General features: G+C 42.2%; 2 protein-coding genes across 6 annotated transcripts in view; one reads left to right on the forward strand and one right to left on the reverse strand.

Moving 5' to 3' along the window:
- Nucleotides 1-26,016, forward strand: part of LOC136837462 (endoplasmic reticulum membrane-associated RNA degradation protein-like) — a 334,200-nt gene that overhangs the window by 307,467 nt on the left and 717 nt on the right. For all 5 annotated transcript variants that reach the window (XM_067102242.1, XM_067102244.1, XM_067102243.1 and 2 more), the window contains one exon: nt 25,354-26,016. This exon is cut by the window's right edge and continues 717 nt beyond it. In XM_067102242.1, the coding sequence (XP_066958343.1) occupies nt 25,354-26,016 (663 nt within the window). The remainder of the gene's footprint in view (nt 1-25,353) is intronic.
- Nucleotides 6,517-12,651, reverse strand: LOC136837755 (uncharacterized). The gene is made up of 3 exons (XM_067102669.1): nt 12,604-12,651; nt 7,556-7,630; nt 6,517-7,400 (listed from the first exon to the last, which is right to left on the reverse strand). Exon 3 carries the CDS (start codon nt 7,360-7,362, stop codon nt 6,517-6,519), a length of 846 nt encoding a protein of 281 aa, XP_066958770.1. The 5' UTR covers nt 7,363-7,400; nt 7,556-7,630; nt 12,604-12,651.

Below are 26,016 nucleotides of genomic sequence, written 5' to 3' on the forward strand. Positions count from 1 at the left end.
CTAACTTGCACGAGGAGGTTGATGAAGCCATGGCGAGAGTCCACGTCTTGATGTGACAATCCTTCAAGAGATAATGAGCTACCCGAGCTCCCTGCCTTTATCACAATCACCGATTACAAACCAGTTGTGACGAAGCATCAAGTCTCTCTCCTCCCAGCCATGATTCACACACACACGAATAAACAAGTCTTATCATTCCCTCACGCCAAAGGTCATCCACACATATGACTCATTTTATCAAAATCAGTATCACTCCCAGCCATGATTCAAGCTCACACGAATAAACAAGTCTTATCATTCCCCATGCCAAAGTCATCCACACATATGACTCATTTTATCAAAATCAGTATCACGTGACTAAACAGCTCCGGCATCATTGTTCCTAAAATGTTAATAAGCCACCCACGCATCCACCATGCTTCTGTTTCGTTTCTTCCTCACAATCGCCATCTTGTTTTTCCCTCCCCCTCCTCCTCCTCCTCCTCCTCCTCCTCCTCCTCCTTTTTCCCCTATTTCGCCACGTTTCGATTTGTTTTTTAATGGCTATATTCCTTAACATCCAATCTTTAACCCCGGCCATTTCTATGAAGTAGTGATAATTCGAAATATTATCAACGTGGGTTTTTTTATTCCCTTGAAATTCTCGAGCTATATCTAAAATATTATAACCTGCGAGTGGATGAGTTAAATCTCCTTCTTCATTCCATTCAACCGTGTTAGAATCTTGTAAGTGCTTAACAAAAGCCGTAACATATGACTTTTGAGGTTCTTTAAAAAATATTGGAATAATACCTGTTAAATCGGGATTGCTTTTTTTGCGAGTCATGTCCCCTTTAATTGTTTTCAACGTAATCGGGGCGTTTACCACCTCCCCTCCAGTCACTGCACCTACACTTTCTATAGGAGGAGGAGGAGGAGGAAGAGGAGGTCCCGTGAGCGATATAGCTGGCACAGACAGTTTTTGGATATTAAGAGGGACGTGTCCGCTACTACTAACAGCTGTCGTATCCAACTTGCCAGTACCCTCCAGGTTATTAATATCACCATCACAAACCTCTTTTCTATTCATTAACCTCTCGTAGGTAATGGCAGGGATAACGTAAAACTCCTTCATTTTTCAATTAAAAGACTTCCTACCAAACTCGCTGCAATAGGCAATAACGCTGATAGAATAGCCCCCTTTACGACTTTTCAGTATATTTTTCTTCTTAGATATGGACGTTGTTTTCAAGGACACAAGATGAATTTCTCGTCTACAATTTCTTAAGTGTTTAATAAACTTCTTATCTTGAGTTAGATTACCACAAAGAAAATTTCTAAAAATTTCCGAGAGCGTAGCCACCAAACCACCGTTTAAGATGGGAATGACTTTACTTCTTTCACTGGGTGATAAACCAGAGATGAATAAAATAAAGTTTTTATTTTTACGTATTAAAGGCTGCTTACGGTTCATATCCGTTCAATTTGAGATTCATCAACCCAGGAATTGAATTGTCTCGGATAACCTTTCCAATGAACGTAATATTGAGTTTTATTATTTTTCTTCCTCCTTCCCAGAATAGTGATATCATACGTTTCTGGTAGATTTGTGGGAATTAATTCTTCACGATAAAATGCACCCTTTATTTCTTCACCCGCTAAATCTTCCAAGAAGTATACGACTGGATTTTGCGATGTATCCACTTTTCGGATTTTAAAAATTTCTAGAGTATTTTGAATTGTGTATCCCCCTAAAAATTGCGTTCCGACGCTCATCGGCAATGCGTACAACGTCTCCAACATTCAAGAGCGAAATGGTGGGAGGATTAACGAGAACAGCCTTTTTATACATACTCGAGAATTGACGTTCAATGTCATCTCTAGCCGTTAATGCGTGAACCTCTTGCGGGTGCGACCCAAACTCCTATGGGGTTGTGGTTGTAACTCTGAACAATGTCACGCAAGACGTTAATGTATTTTAAGGTATTCTTATGTGTGAGATATCTATATATCCGACTTTTAATAGTCCTTATGACTCTTTCAGCTATAGAGGATTTGATTTCTCTCGAATAAACGCTATATAATTTTATATTTTTACTATCTAAATATTCTCTGACATGTTTGTTATAATATTCTCTACCCTCATCACTATTCAAACGTGAAATTCCCGAAAATTCGGTAGATTCGATAACCTTCTTCAAAGCGCGACGCATAGTAACACCATCCTTCTTTTTCAAGGGAACAATTTGTAGATATCTGGAAAACACGTCAATAAAGACCAGCAAATATTTAAACCCATTATTATACCGAGCTAATTTGGACATATCGGCTAAATCGGTGCTCGCTATTACTCGCGGTTTGGGTGACATGATTTTTCTTCTGGGGAATTTTTTTCGAGTGACTTTATGCAGTGTGTAAGACTTTTGTCCACGCAAGAATTCTTTAACATTTTCACGTGTAATTTGGCTATCCAGATTTTTCGCTACCCTGAATAAAGAGTCCACCCCGCTGAAACTACCCACACCCCGTGCATCTCCGTACAAAGTTTTTAGCAGTTTTATCCGTTCTTTATCCATATTGGTAAGCTATTTGATATTCCGTTTCACCCAGAATATTAGTTCGGAGCTGTAACAGTTCAGGTGTTGACGGAGCGAAGTCTACTAACAAATAACCGTAGCGGTTACGTGATAGGGCCTTTTATATATGTCCGAAAAGGCTGAAGCTTTTTGACGGCCGAATAACTGCCGACCTAGAGTTTCAATTTGACTAAAATCACGATTTTTCATTAGAATATAATGTGAACAATTCAGGCTTATACTTCTACTAAACTTGCCCGAATGAAACATATTCTGCGTTATGAATATAACTGAAATAGATGAATGACGTCCCGCTGTGAAGGCGTTAGTGACAAATTTATTATCACTAGCCTCGAGGAAACAATCGTCGAGTATGAATAATAGACCTTTATTAACCTCTGTCTCCCCCTTTTCAGCGTAATCAAAGGGATTTAAAATTTCTTTGGATACTTTAAATTTGGGACCTATTGAGGATGCATTTCGAGGGGGTGTTCAGATACCCCGCAATATAAAATGTATTGGAAACGCGTTTCATAGAGTTCAATGATTTTTGACAAAGGACGGACTTGCCACTGTTACTAAACCCCGCGATGATAATACGAGCGGGATTAGCGAACGGGTCTAACAACTGCCCAGGAAGGGACCTGCCGCAGCCATGATGTTAGCGCGTTCAAGACTAAAGTTGTATACTTTACACGCTCCTTTTATATACAAGCCTTAATAATAATAATTAGGGTGAATGGAAGTTGACGGCAATAATATTTGTTTAATTTCCATAATGAAACATATACAGGTTTTTCCTACAATATCAAAATACAATGTACAGTAAAAATGCAACCTATAATAAAAATACAATTTAATAATTTAAAAATATAAAAAACCAACTGTGTATATGAATATATTATATACAATATAATATATTAAAATATATGAATATAGGATAAAATATATAGTAAAATATACAAACTATGACACCCGGTCAAGGTGTGATACGCCTCCGTTTAACTGGAGGAGAGGGTGAAACCATTTCCTGTCGAGGAGAAGTCAAAGACGCCGAAGAGAGAGAGAATTAACATTGTATATTTTACTATTCTCTCTTCGACGTTTTGAACATCCTTTCACCCGCGGGAAATGATGTGATGGATGTAGGGTCGGAGGAATTCTCGAGGTGCTAGGAGCGGGAGAGATTGCCGCTACTGCTGGCACCGCCACTGCCCTCTCTATCTCCTCCTCCTCCTCCCCCTCCCCCTCCCCCGCCATACCCTCCTCCACCCCAATGTCTGGATGTCCATACGCCAACGATTTATAAGGTGTCACATAATATCTCTTGTCCTCTAAAGGACAGAGAGATACCTTTCGCTGGCTCGTATGACACATCGTACCTCCTACTCTTTGCAAATTGTGCACACGAGTATAAGTAATCTCATTCTTTTCGATTACAGCTCGATACTGGTCATGCGGAATGGTCTTTTGCCGGCACCTTTGTACTCCTTTCAAGGTGTTACTACGACTAGTTTCCGTCAGATACGAATAAACTTTAGGTTTAACGCCGATAAACTCCCTCATGAGTTCAGCTCCCGTTTCAACCTTGACTAACCCTAGTTTCCCCTTACGTGACTCATCATACAATTCGTGAGTTTTGGGGAAATTACTCAAATCCATGTAGGGTTTGAGCACACCCTTCAGTTCTCGATTGAGGTTATCAGTCGCGAGGAAAAGATCAAGCTGTCAGTGTCGGTATAAAGGAGCTGAACTCGGTGTCCATACTGCTTTCGAAGAACGTCGTAATAGAACTGATACACCATATCCTTCGCCATGTCTAGTATACTGAAACCGATATAAATCGGGGATTCAGCCATAACAGACTCTTTGCAATGGTTCACAATGTACCTGTCATTACCCAGTTTTTCCAAAGACTTGTACGTGTGTTTGGATACATTCCTGAGGAGAGAGGCTTCACCGGTGGTGACGACAGTTCGGGTAGAATAATTCAATGAATTTTTAATAGTGACACCGAAAAGACCATTCATTATGATTTTGATGGTGTTCCTCTTGTCCGGATCGGTCTCTTTAGCACGCCTTTCGGCATTCTCCAGAATATATTCCCTCAAATAAAAATCCTGTTTGAATTTGTACACTTTCCTTATTACATCAACTTCGAGACCGAGTCTTATCAATGTTTGTAATAAGGGAAGACAGATCAAGTGATTACGCATGGGTAAATGCGTACCCGTCAACTTAACATTTTTCTTGGGTAGCTTCACCTTGAATTTATTCATTAGGTTTTTACTATAGGGCGATAGATCCTGGTGAGTCACATTCATGTGATGAATGGCGAGAGGGAGATCGTCCGTCTGTAGAGCAACATCCCGTCTAACTGGTTTGGTATCGAGCAGGATGAAATAACCGTATTCACCCTGTGAATCAATGGCGGTAATATCGCTAGCGACAAAACTTTCTAATTCGGCAGGGCAAAGTTCAGTTATTTCACCCAAGGGCATTTTGTATTTACTCATAACTGTGGGATACAAACTGGTGAAATCAACGTATAATATATACGATTGAGGATCACCTACCCTAAAACTGGGATTTAACTCTGGATTATTAGCTACACATTGCCTTCGAACTAGACTACAAAAACCGCCGCGGATGTTTTTACAAATTAATTGATAGAGTTCACCATTCGAAATGAGGGGGAGACGAATTTTAGAGGAATACAGGAAAGCATCGAGCGAGAGAGAGGTAGAAGTCAGGTAACGGGCGGGGTCTAGTCCAAATTGCGCCATGGCAGCCTTCCTCCAAGCTAAATAAACGTCTGCTAATAATCCCACATCCATTAACAAATACAAAATGGTGTAATCTAGAAGATTGGCGCAATTAGCAGCGTTCCAAACCTTGACCACGTGTGCATAGTCCTCGCTGGAAAGGGTTTCCCCTGTAAGTTCCGAATCGAAACACTCTCGAGAAGGGATGCCAGGCTTTCGCAGGATATTGAAACCCGTCACATAATCATAAGGGTAGTACTGTTTACCCGTACCCAAAACTAAATCGAGACAATCCCGAGAATACTGGGTTAACAACTTACGTACGATTTCGAGGAACCTTTCTGTTTGATATGACTCGAGGCGAGACTAGAAAGGGTCCCTCTAATCACGTTGTTGCTATCCACGAATCTCAGATTGCCTGATCTGGCTGAGTAAAATTTACTACCCTCGCGTTTCAGAATTTCAAAATCATGTTGAGCCCCCGCCTCTTTCAAGACCAGGGCGATGTCATATGACAAATTGTGTACGAACACTGTTAAAGTCGGCTCCTTAAATTGAATCTTCAAATTACACTGTTGACACAGTGCACACAGAAAGTTATCCCGTGCCACAGAATGAGCGTGATGTCGCATTTTCGTGACTCCAGCCTTGAATTCGACGTTGCAGCCTTCGCAATGAGTGCTCGCTTCAAACTTACGGGTGGATTCAGGAGTCATATGTAAAGGATACGCACGCATTCGTTCGCGCAATAACGCCCAGTCCCGGTTCATGTTCTGCAAACAATCATCAACGCATTTCTCTCCGTGACTTAGTCTATGGGTACAATATTCCCCGTTCTACCGTCAACGATCACGTAGCAGTAAGCGAAAGCTTTCTGCCGAGATACTATTCTCGGATCGTCCTCTCCGGTCTTCGGTTGAATATTATACGCTTCAAAATCCAGGAAAGCCATGTGTGAGATTGGCTGCAGAGCTTTAACTTTAGTAAACTGTTTAAATTGACCGGGTTCTGGGTATTCGACAGTGGTTCGAGCGGTACAGGCCTGAGTGTGTGCCTCGCGGATGGTGGGACTATTAAACAAAGTCAAACAATTGTAACACATACCACCCGCGTGCTCAGTCCCCCGCCCCTGCTTGAATCCGTGTCGGAACTTCTTCACGAATGCCAACATATCCTTAATCAACGCAACGTGGTCGTCAGTGATTAATAACAACGTGACCAAATGACGGCTTTGGGGTTACCACCTTTCCTCGCCAGATGTACCGTCCAATGTTTTTTCCGCTGTTTCCCATGCCTAATTCACATAATTTATACAGATATATGTTGAGGTTATTCCCCTTTTCTAATGTTTTGAAAGAGTCATGGGTCAACGGCATATCTGGCGAGTGTTTGATATTAAATTGCCCCCTCCCCATCCTCCTCATTAAGACACGAGGGAGGTTGTTAATACGTGTGGGAGGGTTATCCCGGAGTACAACGTAAGCTTCTAATGCTGTAATAACACAGTTGTACCCGGACTGAATATTGATAACCTGATCACTACCACGGACTCCCTTGGGATACGCCTTGAAGTTATTAATATTCACTAACTCACGCCGCGTGATATGAAGTTCAACCCTGTCCAGCGAGGTCATACACCAACCCGAACCCTCAGTACGGTTGAGTCTTTCTTCCAAGTTATTAGCTATAAACTCAATAGCCTCCTCCAGGGAGTCATAGATCGAGTCAATCGTAGTGAGGATAGGCGGGGTACATAAATAAAAAGCATTTTTTTCATTCATGTCGCCTAGCATCCTCACACTGGTGATAATAACACACAAGTAGAGCATAGCCGAGCGAATACCTCTTTCAAGGAAGTTACTGAGCACATCTTCGCGTAATCGGGCTATGCTACTACTTAGCTTCATTGCCACGTCAATGTGTGACCCTACCGCAGCCGCATAATGAATGGTACTCACTACCTTGTTACCCTCCGTTCTTTCCCTCGCGAGTGCAGATCCCCCTCCACCAATGCGTGACGCTTCATTATTATTACTCCCCATCAAATCTTCATCTAATGGGAAGTCTTCAGCGAAGGGATCTGTAAAGATCGTGTTAATTAGCACCGGAGTGAACGTGTATTATAATAATAATAATAATAATAATAATAATAATAATAATAATAATAATAATAATAATAATAATAATAACTGCAAAAACAACAATGATAATATAATAATAATAATAATATTTTACCTGGATCGGAGTGTGGTGAGGATGATTCATCATGGCGGCTAGAGGCTTGGACATCTTCTTTAATGACGTGGCAATCTGTGAGATAACAAATTCATGAATACTGCATGACATATCATGAACGTGGAGGTTTTTATGTATAACATGAACGTGGAGGTTTTTATGTACACATATTATTTATAAACCCGATGCCCATTGTTAGTCATACAGTCTACATTCAACATGTGTAGCGATCACATCATATACGTGAATAGCAAAGCATGTATAAGTACATTTCAGAAAACCGGGCGTGTAAATTTACCAATAGGTTAGCTGCCCCAATATCATTACCGAAAGAAGTGGAATATGAAGTGGGCCTAGTGGGAGTCATTCTCCCGAAATTATATTACGCTATTAAACCAGAAGACATTGATTTTACTATTCAATTTAACGTGATCTATAACGAGTCAGTTGGGAAACGCGTTTATACTTATATTTATAAGTCCATTTCGGGTTTGTTGGGTGGTGATATGAATGTCATGACTAGAGCGTTTAATACGGAAATTATTGAACAATTATCTGGATTTTACGGTGAGCATATTCGCGGAGCTATCCGCAGGGACGGTTTATTCTCATGGAATGATGACACGAAGGTAATGAGCATTCCACATGTCGATGCAGGAGTGGCCAAAGTTGACATGATTGATTCAATTACGATTAAACTCAGTGCTAAAGCAGCTAATATGTTTGGTTTCAATGAAAAAGTCAGGTATTTAATATACAGTTCGGGTGCGTTGAGACCTCACCGCGGTAGAAATATATTCCATCAAGGCGTTGAATACGTTTACCTGTATTCGGGTATCGTTCAACCTACCATCTTGGGTGATAAAATGGTTAATCTCTTAGACTGTTTCACGTTAGGATGTGCATGTGGTAAAGGTCCGCATAATGCCATTTATAAACCTTTAAATACCATTGACGTATTGGATTACATTACCATCGATGTCTCGGATCAGAACGGTGAAGAAATAATGTTTACTGAAAATGGGGTTGTATCATGCAGTCTGCATATAAGACCTAGATAAAACGCTATCGAACTTTTCTTATAAATACCATTCGTGACATATACCCATCGTAGTATTTAACCGACATGGCTGGTGAACACACCATATATTTGAGCAGTCTCGGCTGTTTAGACACGTATACCAAAAATACACCTTCGAAATTTGCCAATAGATTACCTACACCTATATTATTACCTAATGGGGTTGAATATGAAGTAGGTTTAGCTTCGATCATGTTCCCGGGGAGTTATTACGCTATATTATCCAAAGATGATTTATTCACTCTCGAATTTATTACAGAGCGTCATAAACGTGATAGGCATACATATTTGTACAGACCGAGAATAGCGATGTTAGCGGGGATATGAAAAGACTCGTGAGAGCTCTTAATAAGGACGTGCATGATTATTTGAAAGTTTATTACGGTGATAATTTCATAAATTATTTTAATAGTAACGGTATATTTCATTGGGATGAAGATTTAAGGAGAATTACTATGCCACGTATCAAGAGAGAGAGAAACTGAGACCGGGGACGTTAAAAGTATATACGTAAAATTTAGTGGAAAAGCCGCGAAATTATTAGGTTTTCATATTAATACTGGTTATGAAATATATGGTGGGCGTGAATTGAATGAACACGTTTCCCTTGATTCTCTACCTGATAATTGTGGGGTAGATTATATATATGTGTATACGGATATAGTTCAACCGACGATTTTTGGTGGGAGACTAGTCAATATATTGGACTGTTTTACTTTAGCAAGTGGTAGAGGAAAAGGAATACATAATACAGTCTACAAATTGTTGAACACGAACATCTTGGATCAGATTTCTATTCTTATCACGGATCAAAATGGACACCTTTTACATTTCGCTAAAGACTCAAGCGTTACTTGCCTGCTCCGTATAAAACCTAGAGGAAAATTAGATGAATAGGTACGTATATAATTCGATGTTCACCCTTGGCATTCCTTATTCGTGATCGTAACACCCTCGAGTCAACTAGAACGTGTGAATCAAGCTCCACTTAAATTGTTTGGGAATAGTATAAACAGTAAAATGAGAGTGTTATTCGCGCCTCCTTCAGAGGCGGAATTTAAAAACTATTTTTATCAGACCCTTTATTAAGGAGAGGGGCGGGGTTTGAGGATATTTCCGTTTTCTATCCCGGTCGCAGGAGGGGAAGTGGTATTTTTCTACTATAAGTGGTATTGCACGTAAAGTACTTCCTTTTCTATTTAATGCCGCGAAACCTTCAGTTAATGAATTCGGTAGATCTGTGTTATCTGATATGGTAAACAACGGTTTACCTTTAAAAGAATCCTTAAAACGAAATGGTATAAGAGCCCTCAAAACTACTGGACAACGAATTTTAAGCGGTACTGGAAGGAGAAGAAGAAGAACGAGACGGAGGAAAACGGTGAAACGTTTAGTTAGACGGTCGAGTGTGGGAGGAAAGAAAAAACGTAGGAAGAGGAAGGATACACGCGTTAAATCTAGAAGTACATATAATAAGGACGTGTACGATCTTTTGTAACTCATTCATCAATTGACATTCGGCGGGTACGCACTCGTTCTACCCTTCATCTCAAATTATATAAACACAAAATATGGCTAGCGTAGTTCCTAACATACCCGGAACTGGTAATCAAGTTCCTGTTTCATCGTATATTGCGGGTATATCTGAATTGTTCCCGAATGTTAATAGACGGAGAATTATTGAAACTTCAATTAATTCAAAGGAAAGACTGGATTTTACACCTTGCAATATTTCCGTAAATCAAATTCTAACTGATAAATATATAGAATTTCGCATTAATGGGGTGGCAGGTTCTTTCTTAGATTTGTCAAGTATAGCTTTAGAATTATATATCACAATAGATAGGGCCGGCGCGCAATTAGCAGATGATGATCACGTGTCTGTCGTTAATGGTCTAAGTAATACATTATTTAAATCCGCTTCTGTTTTCTTGAATGAAAAGTTGGTGGAATCCTGTCCTGTATTTAACTATCAATCATATATCAAAATGCTGAAAATGATAAAGCCCTCGGCATTACCTACCACCGGTCGGGCGGGATTTTTATATGATGACTATCATGTAACACACGGGGTAACTCGACAATTTACTGCCAATACCTTCGGTCAAACCAGCAGGTGGGAGACGAAAGTTATGGGCGACATTAAAACGCGGGGCGTGCATACATATTTTCCACTTCTTTTGGATATAGCGACTATAGACATGTATTTACTGGATTCGATTGACTTGAGGCTTAGGCTCGAATTAGCAAATAATAACTGGGTTATGGGTGCCCACACAGACGGACATTTAAATGTGATAAATATAGAAAAGGTTAAATTATGGATCGATAGAGTTACCCCACATTATAACGCAATGTCGGCTTTAAATGAGGCGATAGCAGTTAATCCTATACAATATATATTTGATAAGACTTTATACAAGACATACGTTATTGGGCAAAATGAAAATTCGATTTTAATTGATCAACCTTTTAACAGTTGTATACCTGAAAAAATCACATTGGCCATGATTGATATGGAAACATTTTCAGGTGATTACGCAGCCAATAGCCTATATTTTCAATCTTTCGATTTAAATAATATACATATTACCGTTAATGGGAATACTGTATATAATATTCAATGCAGTTTCCTAATACCATCATGCAATTATATCACGAGACGCAGAAAAGTATAGGGGTGGCGGTGATAATCTGATCACTTATGATAGTTTTAAAAATGGTAGAGCTATTTACTGCTTTAATTTTGTGGTGGAAGATGTTGAAGATTCCATGCCAGTGGAAATTTCGGCAAACCTGCGAATATCGATCAGGCTGGGTACGGCTACACCTAACCCTTGCATTATTTTACTTTTCGGGGATACCAAGGGTATTTTAACGGTGGATGCGGATAGAGTTATTCAGTGTGATGTTAGGGGTTAAATAGAATGGATACAAAAGAAATTGAAATAAGTTTAAAAGGTTCACTCGGTGACCGGGTTAAATATTTAGGTGTGTTCGCTTCGGATGAAGTAGGATTATTGACATTGCCAGAAAATAGAATCAAACCTTTAGTTTTTATATCTAATACATTATCTTCGTCTACTGATATTAATATTGTCGGTCATTGGGTATGTTTTTACGTGGAAAAATCACCTAGAAATATAATCTTCTTTTTGATAGTTACGGTATAAATCCTAAAGTTTATTCGAATGACTTCTCTAAATTTATATATGCACATCCCAAATATAGCCTCTATCGACTAATAAAACAAATACAACCCGATAAATCGTACAAATGCGGTCTTTACGTTAGTTTTTTGTTCATTGCGTGAGTCACCGAGGTGTGAAAACAGTATTATCCTTAATACAAAATGTATTCTCATTCACTCGTTTGAGAGGCAATGATAAATGGATAACGGGATATTATTTTAAATATTTGAAAAAGTTTAAATGTTCACATTGGAGGTCGGGGGTCAAACGTGCTATTACACACAGGAATGTCTCCGCATCTTAAACAACTAAGGTAAATGCATATTTTTCTTTGATTTTTATATTACCCCATTTACATTCTGTTAAGGATATATTCTATATATGTATCATACACCGTGAATCACATAACTATTTTTACTTATTTCAGGATGAGCTGTGAGAATCATTCACCCGTGAACGTCGGTGATAAAATGCTAAGACGTCTTAGTCGTTTCCTCTTAAACGCTTTTCGGAATATTCGCCTTATCATAAGGATACACGTGGACGTTATATTGGGATGTGTGCTGAGACAGTCTGACGGTGATTAGTGTATTGAATTTGTACACTGTCTTTTATGTGGTCAATAAATCCTTATGAATAATCATATACGTGTTTTTTTTACTATGCCCACAATCCATTTGAAATCAAAAACAGGAAAACGGAGAAAAAAGAGTGCGTGTTTCTATGGAATCAAGAACTGTTATTAAATAAATATATAACACATCGGTTTTACATACCTTCACCGGGTTGCTCGTTTCCTTCAGTAGTGGGTGGTGGCGGAGTTGGTGGGGGTTGCACTGCTGTGGGCTGTCAGCGGGGTTGTTGCATCTCCTGCTACTTCTTCTTCTGCTCCTGCTTCATGGTCATGACCTGTTTTCACCTTCCTAATAAATGTGTTGGGGGCTCCAGCACCATAGTAGTAATGGTGTCTGACCTGAGTGGCTACTTCGTCAGCTGACAGTTCGCTACTGGAGTTATTTCCCATATCTGAAAGAGAGAAATAATGACTGTTTTATATATTCTGTTTCTTTCAACGGGTACATTATTTCATATGAATATCTATTCCGTATACAGATGAATCTTATTGCTGTTTTTAATATTTACTATATGTTCGAGTAAATGGAAAGTGTTTTATATGCTACTTACTGAATAGTGACGGGGGAATGACGTTCCGGTCAAGAGAAATACTTGATGCACTTACTCTTATAAACTTTGGGCATGGAATAACGTCAATTTCCCTTGTCGGCTGTATTTATGGTGTTCAGTCAGAAAGTAATAATCAGGTGTGACATACGGTGTTTCGTTGAAGTATTGTATTCCAAAGATGTAGATCACACCGATCTGTGTGGATGACCTTTGGCGTGAGGGAATGATAAGACTTGTTTATTCGTGTGTGTGTGAATCATGGCTGGGAGGGAGAGACTTGATGCTTCGTCACAACTGGTTTGTAATCGGTGATTGTGATAAAGGCAGGGAGCTCGGGTAGCTCATTATCTCTTGAAGGATTGTCACATCAAGACGTGGACTCTCGCCATGGCTTCATCAACCTCCTCGTGCAAGTTAGTTTTCGGGAACTTGTCCGAAAATATGTTCAGGAAGCGGAACACGTGTTTAGTAGTGGCCACTAATTGTGTCACATGCAGGAATTACGGTGTGGTGGCAGACGTCATTCGTGCTTATCCGTATGCCGAGTTGGCAGGTTTTCGATATTCTCGCACTGGTGCATCATATGCATGTCCTCGTGATAGGGGTATTGAAGGTTCCGCCATTGTGAAAAGACCTGAAAATATCACATCTTGGGAATGCAACGATGAAGTTGATCTCCCTACCATAGCTACCTTATTAACACAATACGGTATCGGCGCCCCCATTGAAGAGAACGAATACGCACAAAAGAGCGTGGCTTATTCCAAAGATGAAGATCATGCCGATCGTTTGGCCAGAGATAGTAAGCAGATGAGATTCAACCACTTTTTTCTTCGGTCAAGAAATTGAAGGAAGAATTATCTAAATCATCGTATGACTATGTCAAGTATGTTATCTTTCCCGCTGGCATCGGTCAAAGCGGGCGTGTTAATACGACTTGGTTGAATCAATATTTACCTGTGTTAGCTACATTCAGTGATGAAATGAGCAAAATTGGTAAAATATGTTGCGTGGCTATAATGAAAAGAATTTATCCCTGTTGGAGGAAAGGTGCGTGGAAGATTTATATATGAAAAACTTGTTAGCTAAATTTAAAAGCTTTGAGGTGTTAGATGAAACGTCGTCTTTGATAAACGGTCGGGAAAGTGCTGGAGTAGATGTATGTGGCATATACTGAGGCTGTGATGTGAAGGAACAGGTTAGAAAATATTTAGTAGCCGTGTGTTTCGTTGAAGTATTGTTTTTGGAAAAGCGAATGCGTATATTATCGCGTTCGTGTTTGTATATACAGTTTTTTTCTAATGTATGTATTTGTATGGAATATTAATTCATTCCCTGTATTTAGCATTGGTTACAAATATAAAATAACAATTCCGTCTGTCATTTGATTTTTCATTTAACCTCTTTCAAACTCGGTATTAATAAATAAACAAAACTGAAATTCCGTCTGTCATTTGATTTTTCATTTAACCTCTTTCAAACTCGGTATTAATAAATAAACAAATTGAAGTGTTTGCCTTTAAACTTGTGTAGTGTATGGAGATTATGACTCAAATTCTATGATAGATAAAATTTCACGTGAGGGTGAAGTCAGCTTGGCAAATATGGCGATAAGGTCAGGTTTCATCCGTGTGTCGGTTATTGGGGAGATATCAAATTGATAAATATATGTCTCACATGAGGTTGAAGTCAGTCGCCAAATATCCTTTTATCATGATACTCCGAATATCTAAGCAAAATGTAACGGCTGAGAGAGAGAGAGAGAGAGAGAGAGAGAGAGAGAGAGAGAGAGAGAGAGAGAGAGAGAGAGAGAGAGAGAGAGAGAGAGGCTACATTCGCGATGTGCATATATTAATTTAGAGATTTTATATGAGGAGGAGGAAACGTAAACCCGGTTACGTTGAAAACAATTAAAGGGGACATGAGTCGCAAAAAGCAGTGAACTGAGTCTATTTGGGGTTGGGGTGGGGTGGTTTTATTCCCGTAGAGTTACGTGACGTCACGGGGGCATAAGCGTGGAGTCGATTTGGGGTCGGGGTTCAAATGAAGGGTTTCCCGTAGAGTTACGTGACGTGACGTCACGGGGTTAGGAATGGAGTCAATTTGGGGTCAGGGGTTGGAAGGATGGTTTTATTCCCGTAGAGTTACGTGACGTCACGGGGGTAGGAAAGGTGGAGTCAATTTGGGGTAGGGGTTGGAAGGATGGTTTTATTCCCGTAGAGTTACGTGACGTCACAGGAGGTAGAAAAGTGGTGGAGTCAATTTGAGGTCAGGGGTTGAATTGGTGGTTTTATTCCCGTAGAGTTACGTGACGTCACGGGGTGCGGCAAAGTGGAGCCAGGTTGGGGTCGGGGTTGAAATGTTGGTTTTATTCCCGTAGAGTTACAGGTGGCCACGCCCCAAAAAGTGGAGTCAATTTGAGGTCAGGGGTTGAATTGGTGGTTTTATTCCCGTAGAGTTACGTGACGTCACGGGGTGCGGCAAAGTGGAGCCAGGTTGGGGTCGGGGTTGAAATGTTGGTTTTATTCCCGTAGAGTTACAGGTGGCCACGCCCCAAAAAGTGGAGTCAATTTGAGGTCAGGGGTTGAATTGGTGGTTTTATTCCCGTAGAGTTACGTGACGTCACGGGGGTGCGGCAAAGTGGAGCCAGGTTGGGGTCGGGGTTGAAATGTTGGTTTTATTCCCGTAGAGTTACAGGTGGCCACGCCCCAAAAAGTGGAGTCAATTTGAGGTCAGGGGTTGAATTGGTGGTTTTATTCCCGTAGAGTTACGTGACGTCACGGGGTGTGCAAAAGTGGAGCCAGGTTGGGGTCGGGGTTGAAATGTTGGTTTTATTCCCGTAGAGTTACAGGTGGCCACGCCCCAAAAAGTGGAGTCAATTTGAGGTCAGGGGTTGAATTGGTGGTTTTATTCCCGTAGAGTTGCGTTGACGTCACGGGGTGTGGCAAAAAGTGGAGCCAGGTTGGGGTCGGGGGTTGAAATGTTGGTTTTATTCCCGTAGAGTTACAGGTGGCCACGCCCCAAAAAAAAAGTGGAGTCAATTTGAGGTCAGGGGTTGAATTGGTGGTTTTATTCCCGTAGAGTTGCGTGACGTCACGGGGGGTGCAGAAAAGTGGTTTCATTCCCGTAGAGTTACAGGTGTCCACGCACCCACTCCCTTTTTCGACCTCATGTACGTACATGAGCTTATAAGACAAGTGGAGTCAGGGGTGGCAACACCCCCTTTTGCACCTCATGTACATATATTAGTTCATGTACGTACATGAGCTTATAAGACATGCAGAGTCCATTTGGGGTCACGGGTGGCCACGCCCCCCTAATATGAGCTCATGTACGTACATGAGCTTATAATACAACTGGAGTCGATTTGGGGTCAGGGGTGGCCACGCCCACCAGAATAGTGGAGTCTATTTGGGGTCTGGGGAGGCCACACCCCCTTTTTAGGCCTCATGTACGTATATGAGCTTATCAGGAGGGGGGAGGGGCTAGCCACGCCCCCTTTTGGGGTTGGGGGCGTTGCCCGCCCCTTTTTAGGCCTCACGTGCGTACATGAGCTTATCAGGAGGGGGAAGGGGGGGGCCACGCCCCCTTCGGCTGGGTGGTCTTCCCGCCAAAGGATCTTATTCTATAAAAAAGGGGTTAGAAAAGTGGAGTCTATATGCCAGATTGTTCTTTCGCCTGGCATCGAATTTTTCTCTCCTGTCTGGACTTTGGCTTGATTTGGACTCACCATGGATAGTTTGGATAAAAAGATGCCCCCTTTGGATAGCACAACTGCCTCAACCTCGGCTACAGCTGCTGCGAGCGAGACTGCTACTGCTGGAGATGCTGCAACCCACCGATCATGCACAGCTTGCAAATGGAGGATGAGTACCCTCAAACATAACAGACATTCAGTTAATATAGCATATAGGAAGATGCAATGTAGCTTAACATTGAGATGTGACGAATGTGGTCATGGTCAAAAGATCTGATGGAGGATTATGTTAAACATAGAAAAGAAAATCTCTAGCTTCCAAGAGCAAACGTAAGGAACCAGCTGTAGAAACTCAGAGTCTAGACAAAGAAGCTTTAGAATTGGAGTTATTTAGGAGGTTAGAGGATAAATTATCAGCCAGCATGACAAATTTATTTTCTAGTTTCATGACAAAGTTATCTGAATTCATAGAGCAAAATATGGGTGCTAGGGAAATAGAAACAGTGCTAGGGAAACAGAAACTAACCATTCTTTTTCAGCTCCCCTGCCTGTTTCAGAACCAGCCCTAACAGGTGCCGGGGGTCATGAGAACCGCAAGCCTTGAAGGTAGGATCTGCCAGCCCCCCAGCCACAGAGCAGGCAGTGTTAGCAGCAGTTTTCCCCCTTTCTTTGGATAGTGTAAGTTCAGAGGTAAATTTAGATATAGGATTGATGCAGACGAATAGGGATAGTGAGGTAGCAAAGAGTGTAGGAGAGAAGTTGAAGGTGCAGTCTTCTTTGGGGGCAGGTGCAATTAAGGTTCCAGGATCCTTGTTAGATCCAGCAGCTGTTCTATTTCCAGCTGCAGTCTCCTTGCAACAAAATGTTGCTAAACCTGTTGGGGAGGATTTAGATTTAGTTGTGAGTTTGTCAGGTTCGGGAAGGTTGGAGGATTTCCCTTCCTCATCGAGAGTTCCTTTTCCTTCTGGGGAAAAACTTTCGTCGGTTGGCGATGGTAATTCATTTGATAGGACATTAAATGTAGCAGAATATAATGCTAATTTATTGGGTCTTTCCAAAGAGTATACGTCATTGGTCAGACAGAGTTTTAATATAGGGTTTTCGAATATCCATGATCATGTAATGAAGAATTTTCCAGAATTCACAAATGATGTATTACAAGATTATCAAGGGCGACTGGAGTCTGTATATTTTCTTTCTCTAAAACCTATGGCCTCTTCTGTAACCTCAGATTTTTCCCTATCCTCTACTGCTTCCAAACCTTCTTCTCCTGCTCTTTCTCAACCTTCCCTTTCAGGCCACCTTTCAGGGAACATTTCGGGTGCTTTGTTAGTTCATCCGGCATCTATGCCATTAGCGGTTTGTCTTCGGTGCCATCTGTGGTGAATCTCGTACCTTCTCAGGCTTCCGACCTAGTTGCTGCGGCAGTTGGTGGCTAGCCTGCCTCAGCATTTAATGTTGCGGTACCGATAGTTTCCGCAATTGCCCCGGTACCTAAGCTCCCTGGTGTTTCATCTTCTCCTGTTTCTTTGGGTTCAGTACCTCGTAATCTTCCCTTTGAAACCCTTTCAAGTTCAGGGGCAGTTGGGACGTTCTCTACTTGCCCAACATCGTCGGCAGGAGCACCGGTGGTGACTCCGAGTGTGGCATCTTCCTTTGGTTTCTCCTTTTTCAACTTTTCCGACAGGTTCCTCTGTCCCTCCGGCTAAGGCGGTCTATGTAGGTTTGAGTTTGATTTCGGGTCATCAGGGACCCTTTCCCTCTTCTTCTTTAAGTAGGGAACCTTCTGTTCCAGATTCCCAGTCTCACGCAACTCTGCTACATCCGGGTTTGCATGGTGCCGGTGTTGCGGTCTCTCCGCTCTCTGGAGTGGGCATTGTTCACCCAGGTGTGACTGACCCAGGTGTTGCGTCGTCATCTCTGGAGGGTGCGGGGTTTGCGCAACCTATTTCAGTGACTCCCAATATGTTCGGGACTGATTCGTCAGGGGTCCGTCTTGTGCATCCGGGTGTGTTGTATTCCGGATCATCAGGTTCGTTTGCTAGGGGTCAGTCTGTCTCATTTCCGGTTTCGGCTCAGTCGGACCAATTCAACAAAGACTTTTCCTGTGAAGAGGAGGATTAGATACTGGAGGCTAGTTTTTCTCCAGCCAATGAGTCTGAGTACAGATGGATGCTGGACTTTATCCACTCGCTGTACTCACAGTCCAAGGCTCTGGAGGAGCCGATACAGCATAACCAAGCTATGTTCGAGTCGCTTTATGCAACAAAACCAGTGGCAGCACAACCACCAAAGAATCTAGTCTGGTTTGGCAGGGTCGAGCAGGCTTTGAGAGGGGCGGACAATAGGTTGGCATCCTTGATAGGATCGGGTAAACAGGATTCAGCCTTGCTTCCTATTCAAAAGGGCTTTTATAGGGTCACGGGTAACCATTCTGCAGGTGTTAGGGTGCCGCTGAACGAGTTGGCAGAGGCTCTTCTATCTCGGGTTCCATCATCGAACCGTCTAGTATCTGTTTCGGCCAGGAAAGCCAGCATCTTGGAAGACACTTTCTGCAACCAGTCGGAGGCGTTATCACACACTAAGTGGATGCTATCCGGTCTGATGGGGCTTCTCAAACAGGATGGTTATACTCCATCAGACCTGACTCTTTTCAACAACCTCATCACGTTGGTTCCCATGGGGCTTGCACACCAGGCAAATGTTTCTGCAGGATGTACTACGTTCTTCGGGAAGAAGAGGAGGGACTTCTATCTAAAGTTCTAAACCATCTGCCTTCTCATTTTCCTGATATTCACAAGAGGTCACTGCTGAGGGCTCCATTGGCTCTCAGCAGCAGTTTGTTTAGAGAGGAAGACGTTTCAGCGATGGTCAACTTTGTGTCGTCTACCTCGGCAGTGGAGTCACAGCAGGCCATGATCAGGGTTGCAGAGCAGAGTGCCAGATCTCCGAAGGGGTCTAGAATGTCTCCTCTTTCGAAGTGCTCTCACTCCAAGTCTCCGGGAAGTTCTCCTAAGAAAGTACACTTTTCATCCAAGCTTCCCAGCTCTGCCTCGGATCCGAAACCTTCCAATTGTAGTAAGGATTTCTGGAGATAGGAGACATTCCCTTCACCTGCACCTGTAGGAGGTTGCCTTGCCCCTTTCTGGGACATCTGGAAGGAGTGGGGAGCAGAGAGTTGGGTAGTGGAGGTCTTAAGGAAGGGTTACAGAGTCCCCTTTCACTCTTGTCCTCCGCTATCCAACTCGCCAGTGCATGTTCCCAATTACTCCCCTTCTTTCATCAGGGGGTTAGCTTTGGTGGCAGAGATCCGAGCCCTTTTAGAGAAGGGAGCCTTAGAGCCCGCTCCCCCTTCTCTGGGGTTTTAAAGCCAGATTTTCGTGGCCCCCAAAGCGAGAGGATCTTGGAGACCTATCATACATCTCAGGTCTCAACAAGTTTGTAGCCTCGACAAAGTTTCATATGGAAACTTCCCAGTCGGTGCTGCGGTCGGTCCAGAGGGAAGGTTGGATGATTTCAGTGGACCTCAAGGACGCATATCTCCAGGTTCCGATTCATCAGGAATCTCAGAAGTTCCTTCGTTTCTCAGGTCCAACTGGAACATGTCAGTTTAAAGTCCTCTGCTTCGGTCTGACCGCAGCACCTCAGGTATTCACGAGGGTGATGTCTCCTGTTTCGAGTTCTTCATTGGAGGGGTGGGTAGAGCTCTCGGCTAGCACGCTGTTGGCCCAGCGTTCGACTCTCCGATCGGCCAGTGAAGAATAAGAGGAATTTATTTCTGGTGATAGAAATTCATTTCTCCTCATAATGTGGTTCGGATTCCACAATAAGCTGTAGGGCCCGTTGCTAGGTAACCAGTTGGCTCTTAGCCACGTAAAATAAATCTAATCCTTCGTCTTCTGTTTGGACATCATGCATCGTCGGGGCTTCCGAATGAGAAGACACCTCGACAACTGGCTGGTTCAAGCTTTGTCGAAAGGCGAGGCTCTACAGGCAAGGGATTTTCTTTTGAACGTATGCCTGAAGTTAGGAATAAGAATCAATTTCAACAAGAGTTCTCTGTTTCCAACTCAAGTAAAGACGAACCTGGGAATGACGATTCAGATGCATCTTTTGAGGGCTTTCCCGACAGAGAAGCGGGTTCTGGCGATTTTAAGCCAGCTGGAAACTTTTGTGTCAAACAGACTTCAACCTGTGAGCTTATGGAAAAGCCTGCTGGGCCGGATGGTCTCCCTACCCCTCCTTGTTCCAGGATCTCGTCTCCGGATGCGGTCTCTGCAAGTGTTTCTCAGGAATCACTGGGACTGTCGAGAAGAGAACACGTCAATAATCTGGGACAATTCTTGCCTGAAGGACCCTCGGTGGTGGTCAGAAGAACATCATCTGACCACCGGCGTAAGATTGGACTCCCCCCTTCCAGACGTACATCTGTACACAGATGCCTCAGATCAGGGTTGGGGTGCAACCCTGGAGGAATCTCAGGCTCAGGGCCTTTGGAGGGATCTGGATCGGGAGGAGTCCATAAATTACAGAGGATTAAGAGCAGTCGAGGAGGCTCTTAAGTTGCTTTGCAGAACAGGTAAGCAACAAGACCATAGCGTTGTTCTGTGACAAAGTTACAGCAGTATCGTATCTCAAAAAGGAGGGGGGAACAAGATCACAGGTGTTGAACAATGTAGCACAGAGAGTTCTCTACTGGTGCAAAGAACACACAGTTTCGCTCATTCCCCAATTCGTGTTGGGAAAGCTCAATGTCTTGGCGGATGCTCTGAGTCGGTCACAGGAAGTTCTCGGAGGGGAATGGACAGTGTAAGACGAGGTGCAACTGCTGCTCAAGAAATGGCCAGCGATGGTAGACCTATTCGCCACCAGGATGAACCATCACCTTCCAGTCTACTTCTCCCCAGTAGCAGATCCCATGTCCTGCAGGACAGATGCAATGTTGCACTCATGGGACAACTTTCAAGTTTATGCATTTCCTCCCTTCAGGGTGATACAGGAAGTCTTAGCAAAACTCAGGAACTGCAAGAACACTCAAATGACCTCGCTGTGGCCATTCTGGCCCCAGAGACCTTGGTTTCCGGACCTCCTGGACCTGTTGATGGAAGTTCTCGTATTCCTCCCAGTGAGGAGAGATTTACTCAAACAGCCACACTTCCACTACTTCCACCAAACCTCTGTATGCTGAAGCTAGCTGCATGGAGACTGTCCAGCGAACAGCCCATCATGCGGGACCCTCTAAAGCAGTGGCTAGACAACTGTCTCTCTGCTTGAGTTCAACCAGGAAGTTATACTAGGCCAGGTGGGCAATGTATCATGGATAGTGCCGAAAACGAGGGCACTGTATTTCGCGCCTGTCAGTTGCGAAAGTAGCAGACTTCCTGCTATTTTTAAGGAGAGACAAGAGACTTTATTATTCTACAACTGCTGGGTACAGGTCAGTGCTGAGCAGTATGTTCCACTTTCACCTTCCAGAACTCTCAACCAGCAAGATTCTTCATGATCTGTTAAGATCTTTTAAAATAGAGCACCCAATTTTTCCGCTTCGGACCCCCTCGTGGGATTTAGTGGTGATGTTGAATTTCTTAAGATCGGCAGCCTTCGAACATTTAGAGTCTCTGCCCCTAAGGCAATTAACTAAGAAAGTTCTATTTTTAATTGCGCTGGCTACGGCCAAGAGAATCGGAGAAATTCGGGCGGTATTCAGGACAGTCTCCTTCTCGGGAAAAGATATTTTTCTTTCATACCCACCGGAATCCGTGGCAAAGTCCGAATCTGAAACGAATCCTTTGCCAAGGGCATTCAAGGCACCATCCTTAGAAGACTCTGTAGGAGGCGACATTTCTGAGATGCTATTATGTCCAGTTTGGGCTTTAAAAGCTCTGTCTATCTCAGATCGAGAAACTTTTGCCTCATCCGAGAACATTATTCATTTCTCCTAAATGCCCTTCGCATTCGATCTCCAAGAACACAATCAGTTTCTTTCTTTGGGAGGTTGTCCAGCAAATGTCGGAAGGGTCTTCATCAACTTCAGAACCTTCGACTTTGTTTGGGCATCCGAGGGCGCATAGTATTAGAGGAATGGCGACATCTTTGGCCTTCCTTAGAAATTATTCAGTGTTGGCGATTTTAGAAGTGGCCACTTGGAAGTCAGTGTCGGTCTTCACTACCTTTTACCTCCGTGACATCCAATTTTCGTTGGAGAAGGGTTACTCGCTGGGTCCTTTCGTGGTGGCCAACACAATCTTGTAAATGCATGATAAGGTCGGGGTGGGGGGGAAGTTAGGTATTCAAGCTAGTCTAGGAATTTGGAATTCTCCATTGATCAGGATCCATAAGGGGAGCATTAGGCAGGACATTAGCATGATGAAAATAGGCTGAGCCAGGTTGATAGGATCTTTTCTCCAAAACCCCCCTTCTGCACAGATGTTGGATGCAACATACGGCGAAGAACCCGAAGAGACTGCACATTCAACTTCTCCTCCATACATGCGAGGCTATAATAGCCAAATGGGAGGTTCATCGTACCCCTCCATACATGAGAGTACTTTGATTATCCACATGGGAGGTTCATCGTACCCCTCCATACATGAGAGTGCTTTGATTAGCCACATGGGAGGTTTGTCGTTCTCTGCTACTCATGGGAGGCTGTGATTAGCCACATGGTAGGTTGGTTTTTTGCTACTCTCTATCCATGAGGAGGTTTGAATACCACATGAGAGGTAGCTCTACTCAGACAGTACAGAGACTTGAGACCAACGTCTAGGGTACTCTCTCTACAGGCATCCTCTCCTGCGAGTGGTTAACCAGGTGAGGGTACATGCATATAGGCAGAGTAGGTGAATAATGAGTTACCTGCTTTCCCGTTTGGCAGGTTGGGTTGAAATTAGATTGATCCCACCTCCTTAAAATTTTGTTAATCGGGCTAATTCAGGTGTTCAGGGAGTGTATTGGAATATGAAGTTTTCATAATAAAACTAATATTGTAATACTTACCTGAACACCTGAATGATTCCCACCCTCCTCCCCACTTCAATTTGATTAGTGAATTACGCAATTGGGGAACCCGGCCTCGCTCGGATGGGACTTGCAGCAGCGTTGCCAACAGTGTTTCAGGTAACTCATTTTGACAAGATTTTCCTGTAAGCATTGGTAATGCTGACAGTTAATTACCCAATTAATTGGTAAAAGTTACAGGGATGTAGTTCAGGCTGGCCGGGTAACCAGGGCTAATTCAGGTGTTCAGGTAAGTATTACAATATTAGTTTTATTAAGAAAATTTCATTTCTTTTAAGCTTTGGGTTCCCGAAAAATTATTTCTATTAACTATATATATTCAGAATAAGCATCGAAGACTATAAATGGGTGATTAACATTGCCAAGATTTGACATTTGAACATTCCAAATGATTCCTTAGGATCCTTTCCCCATCTGGAAAGGCAAGGACTTGCAGATGGAAATCACTCCTGTATCCTGTTATAGCTCTAACTTTCTTTGTCCTCGCTACCAGCAGTTGTTTTTGTACCACTTCAGCTCCTCATTGCCATGTGTCCTAGATTATAATAACCCCCTAGCATAGAGAAGCTATAATAAATGAACTGCCTGTCTGCCCAACAGGAGTTTACTCTCCCTAAAGTTGATGAAGGTTTTGCTGCAGCCAGCTAAGAATTCTTCAAACAGTTTATCAATTGACCAAATCTAGGTTTTGGTGAGTTGAAGATACCAGTCTCGCTTGTTCTCTAGGATCTCAAATCTCTTGATTCTGTTTCTTTCCGCTCTGTGGTGGCTGCTAGTGGGTTATTCAGATAAATTCATTTATATTTCTTGTCTCCCTATCTCCTCCCAGTTTCACTATCTCATAGCTTTCATCCATTACTGACCACCATCCTTCACAGTTTGTTGGCCACTGTTGATATCTAACTTTGATTTTTGCCTTTCCAGTTGAACATGTAATTGACCCCTGGCTTGTTTGGCCAGCCTGTCAATTTTCAGATCAGCCCTGCTGAGCCATTAGGATCTGACACTTGGCCTGAACTTTGAAATATCTTACATCTTCAAATGGACTGATACCATCACTGATTTCGATACGGTGCCTTCACCTGATAACATCATCTCAACCAGGAAAATGTTATCTTTCTCGGTTGCCTTCCAACCTATGATGGTTTTTGGCTAAGGGAAAGAATTGTTTGATACAAACACATTTTTTAAAAAGAAGTTTTCTTGTCTGCATAAAACCATTGCCTTACATGGTTATTTCTCTGACAAACAGAAACATTTTTTATTATATTAATCTATTATTTTTTTTTTTTTGCAAATTATATATATATTGTCATTTACTTTCAACCTAGATGCACGGCTATCAAAGGTAATGGTTTGTATTTACAGAAGAAATACCCATTGAAGTTTCTCATTTTTATTAATGCTAAGACAAATATTATCAAATATATTTGTTTGACTGAGGTACTTTTAGAATTGCAGACCTTAGCAGGTATGGCAAAACAGCCAACAATGACATCATTGGTTATGCTTCTAGGTAACAGTTTTGTGTAATATTTATATAATAGATATTAACAGCTTGAAGACATAACATGTTGTATTTCAGAAAACTCTTACAGGGTAGGTAATAACATAATTATTTTTGCAGATATGGTTTGTGCCTCACGCTTCTTTTGCCCATGCTAGAATGTTCTATGAGATGCTTGTTCGCAGTTGTCAATGAAGAAGCTACAAGAATACTTACTGCAGAGAACTCATCATTCTATACAACATTTGATGAGATTTTGCAGTTGTATTATAAAAATGGAGAGGCAGGTATGCCAGGTCTAAGTACAAGAAGAACCCCTGAAAAGATGTGTGTGGCAGATTCACATAGCAACTGTAAAATGGGGGTGGCTGATGAAAACTTTTTATTGAAAAGTGAGTCAGAGAAAGCGTGTTGTTGTAAATCCATGAGGCTGAACTTAGTTCCTTTTTTGATTGGTGAAAAGCTTAATGAAGCATTACATGATATACTGAACTTTGTGAATGGACCTCGAGTTAGAGATAAACTAAGTCACGGTGAGGTAAAACTTGATAATGTTCCTAAAGATATTACATATCACACTTTATACATTAGTTTACTTGTTCTCTCTCTTGGGCACTGGAGGTGTGAAGAAGAAGCTTGTAAGGAATACACTTCGTTGTGCAAGGTAACTGATGAATTAGCAGTTATACCTTATTGCAAGTTGGATAGCTGTAGTCCCCACTTTTGTGATAAAAAATCCATATACCAGATGCTTTCCTTTAATATGTCAAAAATTTCTCCACC

The sequence above is a fragment of the Macrobrachium rosenbergii genome, chromosome 59 (genome assembly GCF_040412425.1).
Source record: "Macrobrachium rosenbergii isolate ZJJX-2024 chromosome 59, ASM4041242v1, whole genome shotgun sequence".
NCBI lineage: Eukaryota > Metazoa > Arthropoda > Malacostraca > Decapoda > Palaemonidae > Macrobrachium > Macrobrachium rosenbergii.